This window comes from Haemaphysalis longicornis, unplaced genomic scaffold, assembly GCF_048455015.1.
Source record: "Haemaphysalis longicornis isolate Haplotype H1 unplaced genomic scaffold, Haemaphysalis longicornis Haplotype H1 scaffold_9, whole genome shotgun sequence".
NCBI lineage: Eukaryota > Metazoa > Arthropoda > Arachnida > Ixodida > Ixodidae > Haemaphysalis > Haemaphysalis longicornis.
The window spans coordinates 167,171,385-167,188,651 of record NW_027526460.1 but is presented as its reverse complement, the minus strand read 5'-3'; the positions used below and the strand labels follow the sequence as shown (position 1 = coordinate 167,188,651).

The window sequence follows — 17,267 nt, the reverse complement described above, 5'->3', positions numbered from 1 at the left end:
TTTAAAATGCTAACCAGGAAAAGTTCTTGCACACACTCATTTTAAACTTGCATAACCCTGCATCAGTGTTTGCTTCAGAAGAACACTTCGACTAGTTCCACCAGTCTTGTCTTGCCATTCGCAATCAGTGATGCCACAAGTTGTCTGCAGAACAATGTACAGGGCAGCCGTGCCTGTTTTCACGACGCTTTGCGAATTTTCATGCACTAATAAAGTACTGCTGCTGCAAGTCGCATATTATTTGTATTCACAACACTGCAATTACCGATGCTGGCCAACTTGCTTTTGCACTTTAGTGTCTCTTTAGGCGTCTATAGTGTACCGTAAAACCATTAGGTCCCTCCTGGGCAGATGTACTGAACTGTGCTCCTGTGCTATGTCGCTTGTGCATCCCAGTAGATTTACTTCCCCATTCTCTTTTTAAGCATAGCAGCAATTTTTGAGGTGCAAAAAGTGTCGAAACATGAAAAAGTTCAGTGTAGTTTTTTGTGCTTAAAATGAGAGCTACTGTATTTACTCTCATAATGAACCCTCCCCCCACTTTTCTTGTTGAGAATTTACTTTTTTGTCACTGAATAAAAAATGCAGCGGGAATATGTCTTATTTTAAGCATGGTTGCTGATGCTGTAGGCGATCACAGTAACGTGATATCGTGCTACAGTACGCGCAGAAATGCTAAAAATGCATTCCAAGAAAAAGAAATCTCATCCGTAGCCGGAGATGTGAGCGCGAATGCCGCGGCTTACAATTTAAAAATTGCGCATTTGCGGTGCGCCACCTGTTGAATGCAAAACAAACCTTGCGCCATAAAAACGTTGCGGCATAGAGATAATATACTGACTCGTTGCGTTGTGCGAAGTTCGAACAAAGCACCAAACGTACTCCGCACTCCTTCCCTGCTATTTGATGTTTAGGCTGGTTCTGCCGGCGTGCGAACACAGCAGTAAACGTACTCCGCACTCCTCTGATCTTGTTTAGGGCTCGTTCACGGCACCAGCAGCATCAGTGGCGTAGAGTTTGCTGCAATTTTACGGTTTTTTTCTAGTTCGACGACGAAGTAGCAGTTAATTTCTTCAGCCGTTGTGACATGCGCGGGCGCGACCAACCTTTCGAGTTAGACTGCAAAGCCAGCGTCGATAACGTGGACGAGCTTCGTGCGAGGATGCGTACGCATGGCTGACTACTACGGCGAGGCAACCGTGCGTCGTGGATCGTCGACTGGGAGCCCCCAACCCAACGAGGTACGATAGATGCTCTTCGGCAGTGTCTTTATTTATTGTGGCAAGGTCCTCGGAGGCGTTGCCAAATCAACCCCCTACCCGACCTGGTAAAATCAAGACATGATCAGTTGCAGTTACGAAGCTACACCAGCGAGTTTTTTTTTTTTTTTTTTGCTACGCATTTAATACAGTAGCGGTGGCTTAAAAATCTGGTTACTACTGATCACACTTGCTTCCGTCACGCTGAACAACGCCACGGGTCAATCATCGATGCCGCCGTCTTTCACGCTCAATTTCAAAGGGAAGAACAGCTGAACTTCGTCGTTGTATGTTCTCTTGGCCGAGGTGAAAGAACATATAGCTTAAATTACATTACATTGAGTTGGGCTGGGATTTTTTGACCACGATTTGAAGCACCCGTGCAAAAACAATCCGCATTTCACTTCATGTTCAAATTAATTTATTTTTCCTTACGTATGATTACACAATATCAGAATAATGTGTGATGTAATTCTAATTCACAAACAAATATAACGCTTCATAGTATGGTCCGAGCAAAAAGAGTGAAGCATGTGTGTCATGCTTTTAACATTTTCACAGATGAATGATTTTTAGCCAATTATCTCCTGCCCCCTTCGGTCTATAAAGGGGCATCCCTTGCTGAGGAGAAAAAAAGACCAACTGAAAATGCTTTAAAAGAGGCTTTAAAGGTGTCGTGTTATTACGTGTTCAGTAGATTTAAACGTAACCGAAATGTAGGAAGCATATAACTGTCCTATTTTGGAGAGAGTTGTGTTATATGCAAGAGCATAACATGCAACTGTTCCGCTTCGATTTCGTGAGCGATTGAGTAAGTTTTTTTTTTTTTGCTTGGTACCAACACAAATTTTCCTGAAACGCCATTTTTCATACATGGGACAATTAAGTGAAAGGCGAATGCTAAACCTGTACAATTTCTTATTCCGCGAAGTAGATCAGAACATGACTTGGAGGCACATCTTTAATACAGTATGCGCATCACCTTGAAACTTCAGCATTTCTTAGTTGTCTGATTGTGAAACTTGTCAGATGAAGTGGGTAATTGAAGTTAAAAAAAACATTTGCAGGTTACAGATCGCATATCTGGTTCTCAATAATATTCTCATGACTAAAATAATTCGTAATATTACCGTTTAACAGGTTTCTGTTTCATAAAATTGTAATTTAAGTAAAAAAAATATATTGCAAGTTAGTCATTGTAATCAAGCTTTAAATAATATTTTGAACATTGAGATAATTTGTGATATTCTCTTTTTACAGGTTTGTGTTCCACAAGGAGTGAAGGTGTCAGCACAGAAGCTTGAACGAAACTGCCGGAAAGCATTCTACTACTGCTACGCATTTGTAGATGTCAAAATAAGAAAGTCACAAAAGCAACTCAGCAGAACGACCCATTCCTCAACTGGCCAGTCTCGCTGACTGCTGTCATCAAGATGCATGAGGTGCTCAACCACGGGCTCGACTGCGCCGATGGGCTTCGCCTTCTAAAACCCACATCGGACACCAGTGCCGCATTCTTCCGCTACTTTCAAGATGATACGACCCCAGCAGCCGCACTAGCTCCTCATAAAACGAAGCTGGTAAGGCAGGAGGACGGTGAGGGCCTGCTCGCTAGCAGCGCTGTAAATCCCCCAGCCAGCACCGTCTACCACTGGTTCTGCGGGTGGCGGAGAGGGCAGTATACCGATGAAGGAGTGATCCCCCTCACCAAGCTGGACAGAAGAGCACCAAATCACGTGGAACATTGTAAGTGGCTATGTACCCCAGCACATTCCATATATTGCTACTTTTATGTGACCTGTGCCAACTTTTATGCAAACATAGTATCTCTCTCAGTTTAATTTTCAGCTGCAAGCAAGCTATTATGCAGTGTAGACGGAAAGGCATCGCAAAAACTCTGTTCTGCAGTGTTGAATTTTCTAGTTCGGGAGAAAGGCAGCGATGAGCACATGCACAGCCACGGCGCACTTAACTAGACTTGTCTGATGCACCTGTCCTAATGAAGACGGCACAGCCTGACTGTGAAAGCCTGTGCTTGTAAAACTACGTTTAAATTGTGGCCATTAGGCCCAGACGTTCATATGTCTCAGTACATACCTTCGCTCTACTATTTTTGTTCCACTTACAAGGAATAAATGGGCGTGTGGTATTCGCCACAACAGTGCAGCTCGTAATACATCTTTATACGTGGCACAGCTAACAGCAGCCTGGCGTGGGAGCAATGCGCAATTTTGAATTTTCACTATTCACATTTGACAATAATTCATTTGCAGTAATCTTTTGCCATTCACATTCGACTATATGTAATTCGCGGTTGGTTTCTAGTATTCGTATTTGAGAATATTCGATCTGATTCACAGTCAGTTTTCACTATTCCTAACTGTTCACAGCATCTCTGGAGGAGGCATTCAGGAAGCTTGACTGGGAAAGCAAACACAGGACAACTCCCAAGAAGCCAGCACCAGCACACCCACAGAGCAAGGCCAACCGGTGGCAGCAGAGCCTGAACAGCAGCAGCTGCCTATGGATACCGAGCCACAGCTGGAGGCCCAGGGCTCAACTGGAAGCAGTCACCAACGTGTGGTATTGAGGTGTGACTTGTGCTCGTGCATTTATTTTAGCAAAGCCTAATAATTGTGACCCTTACTCCAGTAACTGGACACCTAGGTAGCAACTAGACACCTGATCAAGATCTGTTTCTCAGCAACACACTCCACTTTTGGAAAGAGCTACCTATTTTATAACCACGAGCATGCATTTTTTCAGGGGTCTGTTGTAGTAAAATTTATTTTTACGAAGGTACAATTGCAGGAGCTAAGTAGAAGAAGGCTACGGGATGCCAAAAAAGACACTCCAAAAATTAAGGCAATCCAACATGACTGTGTAGCATCATAGCAGAAGCAAGACGAACAAGTTTTTCCAATGCATGTAAAGGGGAGCAAGAATGAAGTAGTATTCATACGTCATAGCTAGTGTGAAATTTTGTATGCTGGCTGTCGTATGTCTTCCGAGGCCCTTTCTGACATAGGGAGGGTGCTAAGAGGAGGAGGAATAAACTTTCATTAAACAGCACTGTGCTGGTGTTAGGGGCCCCCACCAGGTGGGACAGTCTTCAGCCCAGCTTAAAAGAAGAAGTGTTAAACAGACTCTGCCAGGATCCAATCTCATACCATTAGATACATAGTCAGTTGCACAGTGCAAGTTTTTGAGATGTAAAATTTTACATTCTGGTCTTAATGTTTTTTCTGTGTGTTTCGCTGAATAGTCCTTGTATGCCACTAAGGCCCTGTGAATAAAAAGGTGCCTTGCGAAAGCGCTAGGGCAGGGGCTCTCAAGTAAGGCTTTGAGGAACCCTGGGATTTTGAAGAGGCGTTGCTTGGGTTCTGTGAGACTAAAGTGGCTATGGTGTTGTGCTGCTGAGCCCAAGGACATGGGTTCGATACCGGCTGCGGTAGCAATTTTCCTGATAGAAGTGAAAAGCGAAAGCGTCTGTGTCGAGATTTCGGCGCACGTTAACTCTTCCTAGCTGTTCCTAGGTAACCAAAATTAAACCCCAGCTGTCTCCACTACAGTGCGCCTCATAAGCAAGGTGTAGTTTCGGTACTTTAAACCTCGCAGTCAATCAATCAATCAGTCATTATTATGTAACTGAACAGGGCACTAAACAAAGCTTTTTCTTGTGTTTTATTTTAGTTCAATGAATGCATTAATGTTTGTGAAACTAATATGTAAATACCTGCGTAGTATTCTCTGGTCCAAACTGGTTATCTAAGCTTGGCAGGGGAAGGTGAGTTCTGTGAACATTTTTCTGCCCTAATGGGTTTCCCGGTAGGCCCATAGTTGAATACCTACGGAACACCCTTATTACTTCAGCAGTGCAAAGAAGACAATAGTAAAGATAGGAGATGCAACAAATTTTGAGTAAATCTGTGGTATATCCTGAACAAATTTTTCGTAGGACACTGCGGAGCTGCACAAGATCTACGAGGAGTGGTGGCGCCAGCCTTCCCTAGCTGCTGGCAACCCATATTATGCCACTGCCCTTCAGCAGCTGCTGCGGCAGATGCACAAAATCAGAAAGGAGCCCCAGGAAGGAGCCTGCCCATGAAGGCAGGCTTCACCAGCGCCCGGAGGTGCGGCTGTACCGTCAAGGTCCAGCCCACAAGCATTGCCAGGCGTCGCCCTGGGGTCAACCGGGGACCAGGTAGAGTGCCTGCTGGCCAAGAGCTCGGCTAGCAAGAAGGTCAAGCGGTCCTCACGCCCTGAACCTCAGCGTCAGAGATGGGGTGCCGCACGCCAAAGCTCTCGGACTACAGAAGGGACAGAAGGCACCTAATAGGGTGCCCCTTGTGTGGGCCTCTTCATTTAGGGTTATGTTTTCTCCGGAGGTGTGTGAATGGCACTACAAGTCGTAAATGAATAGTGAAAACTCACAGGAAATCAAATCCAATATTTTTAAATGCACATGTCTCGGCATTAAAGGCCAACTGCACTCAAATTTTTCTTTGTCCAAATAAGCAGTCTAAGCTCTTAAAATCACATTGGCTAAATCCTGAGCTTCGCAAACACACTGCACACTAGGTACCATCGTTCAAAGTAGCTCCATGCAGACGACGTTTGCACCTGGCGGAGAGTTGCCGAAACAAGTTCCGAGCAGCCTGTGACGGAGGTTGGGGAACCTGTCCCGTGAAGCTCGCATTTCTCCGGCGACTTGCAGGGCGCTCCGCCAGGTGCAGGGATGTGCTCGCCCGGGGTTTCTCTGGTACACCAGCGCGCTGTACCGCCGTCGCCATCACATGTTTAAACTAACCGCATAGGCAGGCGTATCCGCCATTTTTTTTTCAGTGTAAAAAAAAAAGAAAGAAAGATGAGAAGCCTACAAACTATTCACGCGCTTGCGAATGTCTTGGTGTTAGCAAACCTCTTTTTACTTAAAAATAAAATTTTTACTCAAAGATAAAAATAGCGCGAAATGAGCACATTTGCCTCACTCGCTAAGTGAGCCAAAATCAGCCTTTCTTTAAGTAACAAATACATCAGCACAAATATCGGCCGTCGTCTTCGTCAAGTGCGAAAACTAACGAAACTTCTCCTCTCCTAAATAATAGACTAGATTTTTAAAAGTTCAATTCCCAAGTGAAGTATTTACTTTGAGCGTTAGATTTAGTTTATTTGAAAGTAAAATGTTTTCAGCAGCACCTGTCTCTGGTTAAAGTAGAAAACAGTGGCAGATAGGAAATGTTTCCGTGCTTTAGTGCATCATTTAGCTGTGGAAGCTGGCTTATCGTTTTAGATCCGTTTTATAATTGGTTTCCCGATGGGCAGCAAGGCAAAAAATACTGGGTTGATATTCACGAAGCTGTTTGCACATAATGTATGGTAAAAATAGTGATCGATCGCAGCCCGCGTGCGGTTTGTTCCCTTCAAAGAGAGAGCCGTGATAGAAGCGTCGGCTATAACAAAAGCTCCTTTTCGAAATCGTACGGGCAAGTAGCGTTGTAAATCAGGGTCCGCTTTTTTAGTAAAATATGCTGTTGGGCTAGTTGGTTCATTGCTTAAGGAAAATCGAGCACTACAAACGAGGACAGAAAAAACGAAGAACGATGAGACAGATGCGCTACTAACAACTGATTTATTCCAAGGAAAGACAGCGATATAAGTAGCTTGTCTACAAACGCACAAACATACACAAAGGATAATAGATCTGAAAAAGATACTATAAAAACAAAATAGCCACAGCTGAAGACAACAATCACACCTTTTTATCGCATGTTGTCTAGGATCCGGTACTCCTTCGAAAACAGGGATAGCGATGCTTCACTGATACAGCCTGCGCTGTTTTTTTTTGGGATAAAATACGCTTCGCGCAGTTCTTGCGCCACGGTGTCACGACTCTTTCCGATAATGATTGTCTCTGTCAGTCTCGGAAGGCATCCTTTGCCACACTCGCGGCAGTAATGAGGCAAATGCGACCCGGTGCCATTCTTCATGGAAAGATCATGTTCCCTGAGGCGGTCATTTACGCATCGGCTGGTTTGTCTGATGTACACCTTACCGCAGAAGCAGTCATCGAAGTATCTCGGGAACAGCTTGGGTATCGGCTAAAATAATTCCAATGCCTTGTTTTAAATTGCTTCCATTGTAATATTTGCAGTCGTGACTGAAATAGATGCTCCCATAGCGGTACCGAAAACTTGCCTGTAGAATTCGCTTTTGTGCGAGAAGCAAGTGTTAGACAGGCAAAACCGTAGCAAGGTGCAGAGCTCAGTGACATCGAACGGCGTGCGATACACTAATGTCATGTCCTTGTGGAGGAACTGCCTGGAAGTGGAGCCCTTGCTCGTGTCTTCAGAAAACGTGGTGTGCAGATCGCGCATGTGCAAGCAAGCAAGCTCAAGGGTGACTTGCTTAACATAAAGGATCCTCCCTCGGCAACGTTTCCCTGGTGTGGTCTACAAAATCCCATGCGCCGACTGCGAATCGGTATACATTGGTGAAAGCGGAAATTTCTGCCGGCGTCTTAAACAGCACAAAAATGACGTCACCAAGGGCCACACCGTGACGAATGCACTTGCAGAGCATGCCGAGAAGATGGGCCACAAGATAGAGTGGGACCACGCGCGCATCATAGCCACGGAGTGGAGTGGATAAACTTTATTAAGACGAGCTTCAGGTGCCCGCCAGGTGGGGGGCCTCCTGTAGTCCGGGAAGCCCTGGTCCGCGCTGGCTGCCCTAGCCCTCTCCACCAGGATACGCTGGACTGAGAGGTCGGAGCTGGCCAGCTGGTCCGCCCACTGCTCGTACGTTGGGTGAGGATTTGGGATAAGAGATGGGGTTTTCTGACACTCCCATACCATGTGGTACAGGGTGCCTGGTTGGTGACAGAAATGACACGTTGAGTAGTAGAGGGTGGGGTACATGGCATGGAGGAAAGGCAGTCGCCTGTGCTCTGGATAAATGGGGATGTGGTGGCGGGAAGCGTCGTCGTTCGTGGCGGTAATGGGCGAGGATGTCCGCGTATGAATTCAGAGTAGCGGGCTTGGGAGAGCGAAGGAGCTGCGTGACTTCGCCTTGAGAAACGGCCCGGTGTGTATGAACGCGGGCAGCGGCGTGTGCTGCCTCGTTTCGTTCCCCTCGAAGGACTCATGTCCGGGGGTCCAGATGATGTGCATTTCCGGGAGCTGGTGCACACTTTGCAGAATTTTTAAGGCCGTGGGTGTTATTCGACCTAGCAGGAAGTTGTGGCAGGCGGATTATAGTGAAGTAGTCGTTTCCAGTGGTGGCGGCTAGAGCGATGGCAAGTCCTTCTGCTGCCTCAATAGATGTCGTGTGTACTGTAGCGGCCGTCAGTTCTGCACTGTTGGCTCCGGTGACACTCACGGCATGTTCCGGTTGTTGGTGGTATGGAGAGGCATCCGTGTAACGAGTACAGGGAGAGTTGGGGAAGCGTTTTCTAAGGGCTCGTATCCGGGCTTCTCGGCGTGCCTTGTTATAGATGGGGTGCATATTTCTGGGAATGGGTGCGATTGTGATGTACTGTCGGATGGTTAGAGGGATGCGTTGCCTCTGTTCGCATTTTGGGGGAGGCCTGTAGCTGAGCCGGGTAAGTGTAGCCCTGCCGGTTGGCGCGAGCTTAAGTCGCGTGAATTGGGAGATGCGATGAGCTTCTTCCAGTTCCTCCCATGTATTATGGATGACGAGCTGTAGAAGTTTTCTTGTTGCTATTTTTGGAGGCAGTCCAAGGGCGGCCTCGTAGGCCTGGCGTATGGCGATGTTTAGCTTTTCTTTCTCTGCGGGTTTCAGGGCCAAATACGGTGGCGTAACCTGGCTAATAAGGAGGGCGTGAATGATGCGCAGGGTGTCAGCTTCTTGTAGCCCAAGTCGCTGATGGGAGATCCTGCGGATGAGGTGAATGAGCTGGTCAAGAGTCCGTTGCAAGGGAAGGATAGTCTGAGCGCCTGAGCCATCTTTTGGTATGGTGAGGCCTAATATGCGTAGGAGTGGGACATTGGGGACGCGTTGCTCATTAATGGTAAGTTCTGGATCTGGTATGGGATCTGGACGCTTCTTATATGTCCTTTTGCACAGGGTTAGAAGGGCAGATTTTTCGGGGGCACAATCGAGTCCTCGGGCTTTCAAGTATTGTTGGGTGATCTGAATGGCTGCTTGAAGTGCATCTTGCTGGTCGCCCGGAGATCCAGTGGGGACCCAGAGCGTTAGGTCGTCCGCGTAAATTGCGTGGCGAAGATTCGGGATGGCTTTTAGTAGGGGTGGCAAGTCTTTCATTATGAGGTTGAATAGTATTTGGGATACTACCAACCCCTGCGGAGTGCCCTTTGGCAGGGTTTTAAATGCGTCGGATCGACGGTGCCCGATGCCCACTGTTGCTGTGTGCTGGTTTAGAAAGGAGACAAAGTATTGGAATGTGCGCTCGCCACAGTTTGTAGATTCGAGGCCTTGAAGGATGGCTTGGTGAGAAACGTTGTCGAATGCCCCCCTAATGTCAAGGGCCAAGATGGACCGCTTGCTGTGGCTATTAAAGTCGTCCAGCACTTCCTCCTTAAGCTGAAGTAGTGTGTCTTGGGTTGACAGATGTGGGCGGAAGCCGTACATCGTGTCAGGGAAGTAGCCGTTGTCTTCAACGTGGGGCGAGAGCCGGTTGTAAACCAGGTGTTCAAACAATTTGCCGACACATGAGGTCAGAGAAATAGGCCTCAGATTCTTGGAGTTCAAGGGTTTGCCGGGCTTGGGGATGAAAGTGACGTCTGCGTGTTTCCACTGTGGGGGCAAGGAACCCGCCAGCCAGCACTCATTCATGTAGACTAGATGATTTTCTAGGACGGCATGGTCGAGGTTTCGCAATAATTTGTTAGGGATTTTGTCTCGACCCGGAGTGGTGTTTCGGGTGAGGTTGTACGCTGCCGCCTTGATTTCAGCAATGGAGAACGGCTCGTCCATTTTGGGATTCGGATCGCCTGTGTAGTCAGGTGCCTGGGTGGGTTGGACGTGAGGTAAGGGCGCCAAGGCTTGCTTAATAAGTTCGTCCAACAAGTCTTCTTCTGTGCCCGGGTAATTGTGGATTAATCGGCGAAGCTGGTCTGCTGCGACCGCCTTATATTCACCGGGGCCCATTAGGGAACGGAGCAGGTACCATGTGCGGCAGGTTCCCAGCATTCCTTGCAGCTTGTTGCAGAATTGCGTCCAGTTGTGCTGGCTCAGCTCACGGGCGTACCCTTCAGCTTCTGCCGTAATTTCTGCAATGCGGATCTTCAGCTTGCGGTTCGTCTTGTTCTTTTTCCACCGCCTGATTAGCCCTCTACGGGCGTCCCAGAGGTGGAGGAGATGGGTATCGATGGCTGGGTTATCCTGCGTAAGAGAAAGTTCCTTGGCGTGTTTTCTTGCCTCTTGAATGAGCTTGGTAGTCCATTCCTCGAGACTGTTATCCGATCAGCGGGGGTGGTTTCTCGGAAGTTCTTCCAATTTGTTATGCACGCAGTGCCAATTTTTTGGCTGCTCGCTCTTTGATGGGAGATTTGTGACTGAATTATGTAGTGGTCGCCGGGAAAGAATTTCGCAACGAGGCTCAATCTTGAATCGCTAATAATTCAGACAACAAGCAACGCAATCAACAGATCATCTGGCACTCTAAACCATGTGTACTCCCGTACATTACGTCATGCGCTCAACGCTACTTAGGAGCCTGCTGCTAAGCCATCAATCCATTATGAACAAGGGATCCATACGGATCCCGAAACGTCAATTTTGTTGCAACATTTATACAAATGCCTTTACCTGACCAGATGGCATTCCGTCGAACTCTCGACAAAGGCAGAGATTGGCTTATAGGTTTATAGATGACGCAGCTACACTCTCACACCTACCGACAGTGCTACTTGGGAATGCCACATCAAAGGGAACATTAAGGCGTCTCTCGCAGCAGAGCGCACATGCAGCAAGCTACTCTGTGAAGCACAGCTCAATGGGTAGGCCACGCATCACACATAAAACAGCAACTGTATGTCACAGCTTTGCTTGTTAATCATCTGTACAGACTGTGTAGGTGAATTTTTTTGCCAATGCACTTAGTGAGAGATGTTGCTGTGCTTTGTTTGTGTGGGTGCTGCTACAATTGCTGAAGTTGTTAATGTGAATGTACTGAGTGATAGGAGTATGCATATGACTGAAGTTGTGTTTTTATGGTTCGCATAATGCCACCTTTTTAAGGCTAGGACGCAGGCTCCTGCTTGTGATTCTTGCTTTTGATGTTTTGTACTTGCACATCTTTGTGGTACAAACAAATAAACTTTGTTGCAAGTCAAGCACTTGTCGTGTCCTTCTTTCAGGCCTGTGGGCAGCAGAAATGCCACAAGGTGTAATATGCGCAGAATGTAGCTCACTCATTTCAAGCACGAAGAACTACACTGAACTTTTTCATGTTTCGACACTTTTTGCACCTCAAAGGTTGTTGCTATGCTTAAAAAGAGAGAAAGAGGAAGTAAATATATTGGGATGCAAAAGCGACATAGCACAGGAGCATAGTTCAGCACATCTGCCCAGGAGGGACCTAATGGATTTACGGTACAATACAGACACCTAAAGAGACACTAAAGTGCAAAAGCAAGTTGGCCAGCATCAGTAATTACAGTGTTGTGAATACAAATAATATGCCACTTGCAGCAGCAGTACTTTATTAGTGCATGAAAATTCCCAAAGTGGCGTGAAAACAGGCACGGCTGCCCCATATATTGTTCTGCACGACAACTTGTGACATTACTAATTGCGGATGTCAAGACATGACTGGTGGAACTAGTCGAAGCGTTCTTCTGAAGCAAACACTGATGCAGGGATATGAATGTGTGCAAGAACGTCTCCTGGTCTTGTGCTTCTTAAAAGACAAAAACCTCATCTAGCAAACATAAAATATGATGCCTCATCCCACACTTTGTTGCAGTGTCGATTTCATCAGAATGTTTTGCCTTGCCTACAAGCACAGCCACAAAAATGCATGCATGTGGGTGCACTAGAGACTGTAGTACTGTACCTAGCTAGTGACTTAGCGCATACAGATAAAGCAGCTAGTGACAGCAGGGGATTATGAGCACAATCAGCAGGAAACAAGACGACTGTGAAATGCTTTGATCAATGGCGCAGGCATGTTCGCGTAGCAGCTTTTCCTAGGTGGTGCCACCGCGGGCATTCCTAGGGAAGCTTTGCCGATGTCATAATGCCCTGCCAGCAAAGAGATGGGGCTGGGTGGCCTATTTTGCTGTACGCCGCCACACCAAGGTAGCATTAGGTAGAATGTAACAGAATGACAGAACGTAACTTTGAAAAGTGAAGGGCAATCAGAAAAGTTTTTAAGAAGGCGGTAACAACTGAATAGTCGGGCTTTGCTTGCTCTGGGCGCTTTGTGACGTGCCCTGATATGTTTCCAAAAAGCGAAAGAGAAAAAGCCAGTTCGATGAATAAAAGAAAAGGCTTTGAAAAATTGTGGTTTTTCTGGCAGACCAACTTTTACAGCCAGTTCAGCACTGTTAGCTGGCCTGCAGCAACACATGCATGTACACTTCACTCTTAAAAGAGTGTCTCGTGCGCAAATTCAGCGTACAGCAGACCGATTGCAAAGCGTGGGTGCTAGCAAGTTTGTCACATAGCCTTTGATGTGATGACTATTGCATTATAATGACCAGTTTCCCAAATATGCTTCCAGAAGTGAGCATTTTTAAGCAATTCTGCTCTCACCATGTGAACTGCACGACAGGTGAAAACAATGGCTACCGTGGCTGTAGCCAAAGAAAACGGGGGCGAAATTTGATTAAGCACCGGACAACACATTTAGCAACGGAAGCACACACCAAAGGCCACAATGAAGACATGAGGAAACGTAGAGCGCTGAAGTTTACAAGACGACCACAGAATAAAGGGACAAACGAAACGCTTTTTGTGATTCGTTTGCTCCTTTATTCTGTGGTCGTCTTTTAAACTTCAGCGCTCTGCTTTTCCTCATGTCTTCATACCAACTAGCCCAATAGCCAAGCTTTACTGAATAGCTCAATTAAAGGTCATCCTGCCTGATGGAGGCAACGCATGTGAGCAATAGTAAATCACTGAAGGACTCTGGCCAGTTATCATTCCGCCTGACGAAACTTTAGGGAGTTCCAATTGCCGTCTCGTCAGCACGGAACGCTAGAAAAAAAATATATCTGAAGCAACACGGTTGTCTGCACTATCGCAGAAACAATCAGGGCAATTTTCGGGCCAAAGGTTAAGCTGATTCCATGTAAGGATGTAGGGTAAACGGTGCAGATCCACGTTTGACAAACAGCCGTTCCAACCACGCGGCGATTTGCGAACGACCGAGAGCGTGAAATAGAGCAATAGTAAATCACTGAAGGACTCTGGCCAGTTATCATTCCGCCTGACGAAACGTTAGGGAGTTCCAATTGCCGTCTCGTCAGCACGGAACGCTAGAAAAAAAATATATCTGAAGCAACACGGTTGTCTGCACCCGTGGTCTGCACTATCGCAGAAACAATCAGGGCACAAAATGCAATTTTCGGGCCAAAGGTTAAGCTGATTCCATGTAGGGTAAACAGTGCAGATCCACGTTTGACAAACAGCAGTTCCAACCACGCGGCGATTTGCGAACGGCTGAGGAGGCACTTGGAAATCCACAGCGGCGGGCAACACCTGACAATTAAAGGTTGACTTTATAACTTTTACAGCGGCGGTCGATCACCACAGGGTGAATGGTGTAGATCTAGATACACGCTCGAGAAACAACCGGTTCATATACACGGCGATTGGCGAACGGTTGAGGCACTTCGAAATCTACAGCAGCGGGCAACGCCTGAGAACGCGTAATCACGCACAGAGGCACGGTTGAAGCACTTCACGTAAGAGCATGAGGAGCGGATGCGGTAGCGCACACTGTGTATCCAAACCACGACCGGCTGTCGTGACCCAAACCACGACCGGCTTGATCCAAACACTTGCCGCTTCACGTAAGTGCATAAGCGGCGGGAAACACCTGTTGAGAACGCGAAATCCAACACAGGCACGGTTGAAGCACTCGTAACTTCGTTAGAATATGAATGATTAGGCGTTCAATCCACAGCGCGGCCGTCGCAGAAAGCGAAATACAACATGCCGATTGAAACACTTCACGTAACATGAGCACAGGCTTCTTCCTCCACTTTTTCTTCCTCCATGGCTAGCGCAGAGGGCACAGCTCCGGCGGCTCCGGCAGGTCCCAGAGCGCAGGGAGTGTGCACAACGGCGGAAAAGCCAAGCGCCCTTCGCCTTTCCCACTCGCACTCCTCCTTTTCTCCCTTTCGCGTCTGAGCGTCCGGGCAATTTATTTCACGCAGTCCCGGACAGGCACGCTCGCAGGCACGGCGGCGGAATATGCACTGCACACTGGACTGGCTCGACCGCACACGTGCATTGCATTTGCGCAGACCGCGGGTGCAGCGTAGCCAAATTCATTCGCTCCGAACAGTCTTCCGACTGAGAAAATTTACGCCACTTGACGTCTGAAACCCGCGCCTGGTTTTTTATTGTCAGTAACTTTCAAAAATCTCGAGTGTGCAACTTTTCGAAGCGTCACACATTATTTCTTCATTTGATCAGCGAGCGTGATTTACACTCCTCAACAAAGTTTCGTCGAGTGGTCGGCTACTGCTCTCGTTTTTACTTTTTTTTTTTATGAACGGCCCTTCCAGGCAGGCCGAGCTGCACCTTTTGCACACCCACGAAAATAAAATTTCATGAAATCCGATATGTAAAAGTATGCGTAAACAAATGTTTCTGGTATTAGACTAAACCATCATTAACTCAGAGTTTCCTGTCAAAGTTTGTGAATTTACGAACGCTGATAAAAAACGATCTTTCCCGCAGCGCCCGTCGGCTTATCTGCACACGCCGGCGCGCCGGTCGTGCAGGGCTATTTACCTTCAGCCCTTGGACATCGGGGCCGACAGCGACGACTTCGCCGACCGACTCGAAGCCAAGGTCGAACGGGAGCTGCTTGGGCGCCGACTCGTAGCGGCCCGCGGTGGCGTTCACGTCCGAGGCGTTGATGCCCGCGTAGCGCGTGCGCACCAGCACTTGGCCCGGCCCGGGCGTCGGCGTCGGCACGCTCGCCACGGACACGGCGTCGCGGAACTTGGCCGTCGTCTTGACGCACACGAGCTTGCGGAACTCGGAGGGGATCTTGGTGGCCATGCCGGCCTTCGCAGTGGCCGCGTGCCGGATCAGCGAGCGCGGGGCCGGCAGCCGGGTTAGCATGCTCCTGCGAACGCGTATCGCGCACCGGCGGATACGCCGCTCCGGACTCTCCTCGAAAGGTCGCTTCCTGCCGGATTCGCTCGCTCCTGATAAGACGCCGCGGCCGGGTGGACGATCATGAATGCTCTACCCGAGGACGACCACCCGCTGCAACACCTGCGTGCGCGATTGTTTGCGGCTGTTACGGCCGTTTTGAAGCGCGAAACCGACGAAACCACGAAACTGCTGCCTGCTGCTGCTGCGGGCCGCGTCACATGTATCCGATCAACGGAACCGGAAATCCTAACCAGCCAATCACAACGTCTGGCTACAATGTACTGTAATGATAGCCGATCGTATCTTACCCCGCCCGCAGACTACTAGAAGTTTTACAATGGCCCAACGTTTATAGATACTTTTTCAGTTCTGTATCTCCCCGCTGCAGCAATGTGGAGAAGGCGGTCTGCCACGATTCTCGGCACCGCGGCGCTGCGCTTGCGGGTTGCGCAGGGGGGCGAGCGTCGTCTGCTAGCGGGCAGCGCTCCGCTCGACATCTCAGGTTGGCTGCGCAGTACTACAGAAGAAATAACTGTTCTCGGAAGTTTCTCGGCATTTTTTTTTTTGTGGCTATTCCAGTTTTATTTACTTATTTACTTCGAAATTTATTGCCCAAGGATTTCGAGCGGCGGCTAAAATATCAAGAACGGCAGTGTGTTAAATTAATTAACGTTCGCATAGCAGTGGCTGTCAAGTGTGCACACGAATTCGCTTGCCGTGCCGATCGCGCGAATTTATTGTATCACAAATGATATTTCGTGGCCAGTTTCTGAGCCTCAGCTTCGAGTTCAGAGACTGCGCAACTATGAACCATCGAGTGCTAATTATTCCATGCGAAATTCTGTTTATGTTAAAGAAATATTCGACATGGGCTTGCCCAATACACGTGCATCTCGATGCACACGGAAATACCCAGCGATTCTACGCGCACACGAGGACGGAGAAAACAACCAACTAGCCCAAGTCCATCCGTGCGGGTAGTTTTCAAAATGCGAAAGAGAGGATCTTTATTAGCAATATAGTCATAGTGTTCAGAAGCTACATTGCCTTGGTGCAGCTTAATTGCTCACACGGTTGTATCTGTTAAACAATTCAGTTTCGCATTTTCGTTCCATTTACGCGCGTTGGAACTGCACCGTCATTCTTTTGGCGCTTTGCGGAGAAGTGCATGCGGGTCACCAAATAAAAATGTATCAGCTCAGCTTTAAACTTCTTAGCGTGCTCTGGACAGCCAACAGTACCTGTGCCTTTCTAAATAAGGGCGTCCAGAACATCCCGGAAAATGTGTCTCCTCTTTGCACACTTCCCTGATTGTGCGCTCCATTATACAGGTGAACAGCCACTGCGCAACTCGGAATATTCAAGTGCTAACTTGAATTCTCCCATGCGAAATTCTCTCCGCTCATTCTGCCCATAACAATCCTGCGAAATATGAAACTACCTCGTGACGGCGCTCCCGCGCGCATCGTAAAGCAATGCCCCCGAACAGGCTGCGCGTGAGTTAGCCAGAAAGAAAGAAGAATAAATAGCGACCGAATTTGTGCGTTATCTACCACACGTGTCACGCGAAACTTGCTATTGCTGCTCCTTGCATGCATGCCCTTATCAAGATGATGCGCTGCCTTTCCAGGCGTATGGCGGGCCGTGGCCTCCGCGATCCGCCGGCAGCAAATCGCGGAGGCC

The 17,267-nt window shown here is 47.9% G+C and overlaps 1 protein-coding gene across 1 annotated transcript in view; it reads right to left on the bottom strand.

The window, feature by feature from the left end:
* LOC144153016 (prostaglandin reductase 3-like) overlaps positions 1 to 15,794 on the bottom strand; it is a 35,539-nt gene extending 19,745 nt beyond the window's left edge. The window contains exon 1 of the mRNA XM_077684647.1: positions 15,213 to 15,794. Coding sequence (XP_077540773.1) covers positions 15,213 to 15,548 — 336 coding nt within the window. The 5' untranslated portion in view covers positions 15,549 to 15,794. The remainder of the gene's footprint in view (positions 1 to 15,212) is intronic.
* Positions 15,795 to 17,267: the final 1,473 nt, after the last annotated feature.